The sequence below is a fragment of the Glycine max genome, chromosome 4, assembly GCF_000004515.6.
Source record: "Glycine max cultivar Williams 82 chromosome 4, Glycine_max_v4.0, whole genome shotgun sequence".
Taxonomy (NCBI): Eukaryota; Viridiplantae; Streptophyta; class Magnoliopsida; order Fabales; family Fabaceae; genus Glycine; species Glycine max.
The window spans coordinates 700,084-706,719 of record NC_016091.4 but is presented as its reverse complement, the minus strand read 5'-3'; the positions used below and the strand labels follow the sequence as shown (position 1 = coordinate 706,719).

The 6,636-nt window shown below is 33.4% G+C and overlaps 1 protein-coding gene across 2 annotated transcripts; it reads right to left on the bottom strand.

Annotated features, from left to right (window-relative positions):
* Window positions 1–581: 581 nt before the first annotated feature.
* Window positions 582–6,327, bottom strand: LOC100810746 (SH3 domain-containing protein 2). Of its 2 annotated transcripts, none has more exons than XM_003522817.5 (10): window positions 6,092–6,327; window positions 4,313–4,435; window positions 4,143–4,212; window positions 3,446–3,597; window positions 2,242–2,343; window positions 1,904–2,104; window positions 1,728–1,790; window positions 1,448–1,600; window positions 1,272–1,346; window positions 582–841 (listed from the first exon to the last, which is right to left on the bottom strand). In XM_003522817.5, the coding sequence occupies exons 1-10, from the start codon at window positions 6,149–6,151 to the stop codon at window positions 725–727; spliced, it is 1,116 nt and encodes a 371-aa protein (XP_003522865.1). In that variant the 5' UTR covers window positions 6,152–6,327; the 3' UTR covers window positions 582–724. The 2 variants fall into 2 exon arrangements, with proteins under 2 accessions (XP_003522865.1, XP_040870665.1); XM_041014731.1 differs by lacking the exon at window positions 6,092–6,327 and adding an exon at window positions 4,581–4,726.
* Window positions 6,328–6,636: the final 309 nt, after the last annotated feature.

The following is a 6,636-nucleotide window of genomic DNA, read 5'->3' as shown; positions in this document are numbered from 1 at the left end:
ATAAACAAATTATTTATTTTAAATTTTAGTTAAAAAAAATATTATTGCCCATAGTGCAATACTAGTTTTAACATAAAAACTTGGCTTAAATTAACAGCCAAATCCAAATACCAAGACAGGAATGCTGAAAATGCCTGAGCAAAAAAAGAATAACCAGCAGAACAACACTTGGCGTTGCTGTACGGATTTAATATGATATATATATATATATATATATATATATATATATATATATATTCTTGTTTATTAATTTATAAAAATTACACATTAAAAGAAAAACATTCTATTTAATTGGAAGGCCAGTAAAATCCAAATCCAAATATAAAAGTACCAATTCAATACGAGCATGGATAGTTAAGTTATTCATTCAAACATGGATTTATTATTATTATTATTATTATTGAGAGATAAAATAAAAGCGAAAACAAAGAATTGCTGAATTGCATCCTCAATTTAGATACATTTTTATTTTTTTTTAACAAGGAGAGTATAAATATTTAATACTTTAACTAAACCATACCTATTATCATTCTAATAGAAAAGAGAATCATAAAGCGATTGATAATCACAAGAGAAGAAAAAAAACAAAAAAACTTGTCATCTATATATCACAAATCGATTGTTGTATGCTAAGCACACGTTATCCATTAAGCACAAAACCAAAACATACGCACATTCAAAATCCCTGAGGCAGGAAACCACCAACTCAACCAAGCAGAAACATTCAAAACACTTCAGCCACCTTGCTTGCGAGGACTCGCTCCCTTCTTTCAATGTAACCAAATGGAAACCAACCTGCTTTCCCTTTGCATTCACCCTCAGCCCATCCATTGTTTGTCACCTGCCAATCAGAGTCATATTGGGAACAATTTAAAATATGTAATGATTTTAGGGTTATCCATCCCCACTACCACCACAACCAAAAGTTTGTTTTAAATATGATCTTGAATATGACAAATTAGTTATACAAGCTTTTGCAGGACCACAATTCCTTTAGAGCCGAGACAAGCATGTCATGACTCAAGCAAATGACCAACATCATATTAGATTAACAATTTTGTCTGAAGCTTAAACTGATAGGAAGAGGGTCTAACTATTACATTTTGGTACACTTATACTTTACTTTCTTTTCATGTGTCAATTTTAAAATTTTTGTTTCTATGGTTGGTAAATACCAGAAAAACAATCCAAATATAAAGCATTTTCCCCAAGGAAAATAGAGATTCCTTAAAAAAAAAAGATGTAACGATAGACTTGGGCAAGAGACAAACCTTTCGAACGACAATATAATCTCCGACGGATAGATTCAATTCAACTTCAGACTCAGCATGGTAGGGAAATAACACCTGCATGAGTAAAATGTACAATAGAAAGTAAATGTAAGCACTAAACAGACACTTATTTTTCGGTACAATATCTCTAACTTTAGTGCAAGAAATAGTCTAACCTCTCCTAAGAAGTAACCCATACTATCTGTTGAGCCATTATGTGCTTGAGAAGCACATACACCATTTACTTCTTCATATGATGGGGGTGGTGTCATGCTGCTATCCACACTAGGTGTAGGAGGGGCTTCAATTCGTTGTCGTTCTGATATCATCTATTATTAAAATATACATATGCCATATAATCATTTGTTGATACCAAAAGAAAACAATGTAACAAATAGCATACTTTTCTATATGGAGAATATAATGAAAAAATGAAAAAGGGATACAATGGCTCACCTCTCCCTCAAGCTGATCAAGTATTTGGAGTACTCTTTGATGATAGGCATGCTCTGCTTCAACCTGCATAATAGAAATAGCACGCTGGAATTAAGTGGGAATAATAATTTCTGATAACTCAGATCCAAGATTTTAAAACAAAAGAATTGCAGAATCATATGGTTAAACAGTAATACCATAGCTATAAGACGCTGGAGGGTTAACCTCTGTTGCTGTGCTTCTACAGCAGCCATTGCGGCAGCTGCTTCTTTTCCCAATATGGCCATGTTTGTCTTCAGGTCTTGCAGCTTTGTTTCAGCTGCTTCCAGCTTCATAGCATTCTCAGCATTGCCTGGTGTTTCTCTTACTTTTGCCTGGCGTTTGGAAACTTCAATAGCCTGTCTAGGTTTAAAAGACAGTGTAATTAAAAAGTACATAGGAAAAAAAAATCGTTGATGAAACAGATACTCATTCAGACATTTCCCAAAATGTAAGCAGGTGACAAATGAAAAAAGTACAATAAAATTCCAGATACCTGTGCTTCGGCTTCCTGCCGCATTCTGTCATAACGTTGAGCAAGATGCCGGGCATCCTCCAATGGAGCTCCCATCACCATTGCTCTCAAGGGCTCTGCAACCTAAGCATCAAGCAATACTTAAAATGTTCACTCGCAGAAACATTATGCCAGATAAAAAAAATCAAGCACAAATTGGATAAATTGACAATGAGCCAGCATATTAATATAGAGAGAAAGAATAACTTGATGAATGTATATGGCTGTTAATCATTAAGTTCAATTAAAGGTTGAACTGGGACCTAGCCTAAATATTACTTCTTCAATAGATTAAATAGATCTGAATATCCGTGTATCCTATGATAAAATAGTTCAGTAGCTGAGTAGCATGGAATCCAAGCATCACATCAATGAAGCCAAATTTAAATTTAAATATCTATAAAGCGCAACCAAGTGTACAAGCTATGAGGCTCCCAACTAATGAGGTCTGGCTGGGAAGGGTATAGTATATACAGTTTTTTATACCACAATTGGAGATGATGTTTCCTCAGGTTTGAACCAATGACCTAGGTCACAAGGCAGCAACCTTACGACTGCAACTAGGCTCTCCCTCTCAAATTTAAGTACCTATAATTCTGTATCTTATTCATTTTAGTTAAAAACATAAAATAGTTCAGTTATGGTTAAATCCAAGAATTACATGTAGGAACACAGATTTGAACCCTAAAATCACACAATTATCAGCGGCTATATGATGGACTCATGCATAACACCAAAGAAATTGGTTAATGTCATAAATCCCTATCATTTCTCCTTTTCAGAGAAATACAGAGAATTTATTAGGCAGAATTATAGGATACAGTGTATAATATAACAGAAGGCAAAGCAAATGTAAGAACTCAAAAGCAAATGGAAAAAATGTATAGAGTAAAATAAATATCAATACTTAAATTTCAAGTGAATAAACTACTGTAGAGGATTCAGGAAACTGCTAAAAATCTCACTGCTTAACCAGGGATGGTGGAGCTTGGATTAAAAAAAGGCAGCAAAACAGGAAAATAAGTAGTATCCATCCAAGCAGTATTAATATATCAATATACTGGTATTTTAAGATGCTTAAATCTACATTATTTTGGCACAAAATCACAAGAACTGGCAAGAAACTTAACTATAGAACCCTATGATGTGTGACAGTACAAATGTGCATGTGCTAGGGCGTGTTTACCTGTGTGCCAAGAGCTTTTAGTAAGCTCCCACGCTCCTTCTCCATTTGTGCACGGGCATGTGCATAATTTAGCGCAGCTCTTGATAATGTACTACCACTGGTACACGTATTATCTGCACCATATTTCCTGTTATCTTCTGATAACTTTGTTCCTGTTAAATAACATGGTAATTCAATAACAATACCGAAAAGAGCTGGTATTAAGATTAAACTAAGATCAAACTCGTGGAAATGGAAATACATATACCAGAAAACAAATGTAGAAATAACAGATAACAGCTGCATAAATGGAAATACAGATACCAGAACAATACCGATAACAGCTCCATAAATGAAAATACATATACCAGAAAAAAAATGTAGAAATAACAGATAACAACAATCATAGCTGATACACAGATTATGCCCTCCCAGGCCTAAGCTACCAACTCATTCCCAAAATTCCGTTCTGTCTTGCCACTATTCCCCACTACTGTTTATTCACATTTCCATTCCTCTCCTATAAGTGTATATTCTGTTACACTTTCCCATCATTGTTTCCTCAGTCCTCCTAGCAGCACTCCTATTTCTCTTATCATAAACACTTAATTTTCATACCACCCTCCTTTTTCTTCTCCTGCACAGATATCAAAGCTATGACATACAATATATTCCATAAATAACTGCAAAGAAAATTTCACCAACCAAAATTACTGACCTATTTCAACTTGCTTGGATCCAGTTACAATATAACCTTCCACACCACGGACAATATCCCTTTGATAATGCTGAAAAACAATATATTTCATTATCAGCCAAACAGGGAGAGCATAAGTGGAGGTAAAACACAAACAAAAATAGAGGGTAGGTACAGAAAAACCAAGTAACCTTTCCAGCACGTGTTGATATGTAAAGCTTCTCAAGTTTCTGATGTTGCTGAAGCTCTACCTCATCAGTAACCATATTATCTGATCCTCCATATCCCCCAGCCCCAAACTGTTTAAGCACAGCCTGAATAGAAAGGAAGCAAGCAAAACTGAGGAACATTAGAGAACAGGAAATAAAACAAGGAGCAAAAAATGAATTGAATCTTATCATAAAAAATAACAAAAGAAATTTCATTATAGAGATGAGAGAATAAGTATTTTAGTACAACCATGAGGGAGGATAAGGTATCCTCTAAAGAAAAAATTCAGTGATCTTCTGATTTATGCTCACCCCTTTCACGGAAAAAGAAAAAGGCTACCATCATATTGCAGACCACAGTCATACGAACAATATCTCTTCAATTAGTGTCCCAATGTCTCACAGGGACAGGTTACTGGTATTGTAAAACAGTATTATTTTTCTTTTTTTAAAAATTTACTTTCCTGTTCAGGGGTGGGGGGAGTCAAGGCCAAATCTATGGACCCAATCAATATCCACCCCAGTATCATGGCTCAGGAGGACAGTAAATTGCATCATGGCAGTGTGTCTTTGTGATTTAATCTTGTGTAGGATACTAATAGCAGTGCATCCAATTAGATGCTAAGACATGATAATTTGGGCTTTAAACAGAAAGAAATGTTTTTGCCTTTTGATCTTAAGGAATGAACATAAGATAATTAAAATATAACACTGATTTTTTACATTACATAATACATATGCATATAATTTATAGGCTCAAATACAACACAGCAGATGTGGATTTGACGAATTTTAAAAATCATAGGACACTACATGGTTGTAATACAATATATAAAATTAATATAAAAAAAATAAATCACAAGACAAAAAACAATTTATACAAACATTGGGCTGGTTAAACATAAAAAAGTGATTTTTTAAGATGCAGATAGGATTTACTTCATAAAAAAAAAAATTAGACAAACACGTCAAAAAAGCATAAAACTGCTTTTTTTTTTTTTAAATGTCTTTTTAAAAATAAGATTAAACAAATGAGCTCATAATAAAGTGCTAAAATTTATCTAATTATTAATTGTAGTATTCATGCCATGCAATACAAGATCACAGTGTAACAACTCCTTACAATGTGCCTTCATTTAGTTTTGCCCTTCAAAATTCTTTGGTTGATCTTGGTTCTCATTGATTTTAAAAATTTTATAATGGTTCCTGTCACCACTTAGTAGCGACATAACACGCATCTAGCTATACCATATCAGTAAACACTCTAAGCTGATACATAAAACTTCCAGAGATTAAAAACGCATTTTACCCTAAATAATATAATTGATTACCAAGCTCGTTTCCAGTCAAAAACCATTGCAGTTTCAAGTAAGTAACAAAATATGCAAGCCACCTTCGCTTTCAGACATCTAGGATCTGACTTATTGCACGTATATATAGGCATACACATCTAGAACGTAGAAATTTAAAACTAAACGAATTGCTAATTCATCAATCAAGTTCCACTCAATGCAAAGTTTTCCGAAATTGGACGAAACAAACATTACGACATTTGTATACGATTTCCGTAATGCAAGTGTACGGCTCCGTTGGTTAGAATTGCGCGACTCAATACTAGGGGGTAACGTTATTCGCGCGAAGAGAATTATAATCGAAATCGAATTTAAAAGGCCTGTAATTGCGTTGATGTATCTATTTTTGGTGATCGGAGAAAGATCTGGCAAATGAAATAGGTTTTACTGAGAGAGAAATTGAAGGAACCTGTTGTTGACGAGCGACCTGTTCTCGAAGTTTGGAGGCTTGCTTTCTGATAGCTTCCATTCAGATTCAGATTGAATCTCTTCTAACCGCAGCGCACAGTGTTGATTTTGATTTGATTTCAGACCGAAACACCAACGACAACGGAGATTTGCATCAGAAACAACAGAGACAGAGGTTTTTCAAAAATTATTACACTCTATAGAAGGGCCTTTGTTCCTTCCCCTAGACACTTGTTTTGAATATTTTTAAACGATTCTTTTATTTTATGTATTTTTTAGATTATTTTGTGTAGTTACTAGTTTTTTGTATTACATGTGTATATACTACTAGTTAACGATTTTAGAATAAATTTTAATATTATTAATGATTTTAATATTTAATAAATAAATAGTAATAATTATAAATAAACATACACTGAGAATATAAAAACCTTTTACTCAATAACAAACTATTATACAAATCAATACCAAAAAAATAATCACAATATAAAAAAAAACTATGAAACATATTATATTATATTTATTGATTTTTATAGTAACTATTTT

Bases quoted from the DNA above. Each gene is read 5' to 3' on its own strand.
- LOC100810746 (XM_003522817.5), bottom strand. From the start codon at position 6,151: ATGGAAGCTATCAGAAAGCAAGCCTCCAAACTTCGAGAACAGGTCGCT. The intron at 3,598-4,142 runs GTCAGTAATTTT...GTTATTTAACAG, and splicing joins ATCCAAGCAAGTTGAAATAG to GAACAAAGTTATCAGAAGAT. The intron at 1,601-1,727 runs GTGAGCCATTGT...TTTTAATAATAG, and splicing joins TTGATCAGCTTGAGGGAGAG to ATGATATCAGAACGACAACG.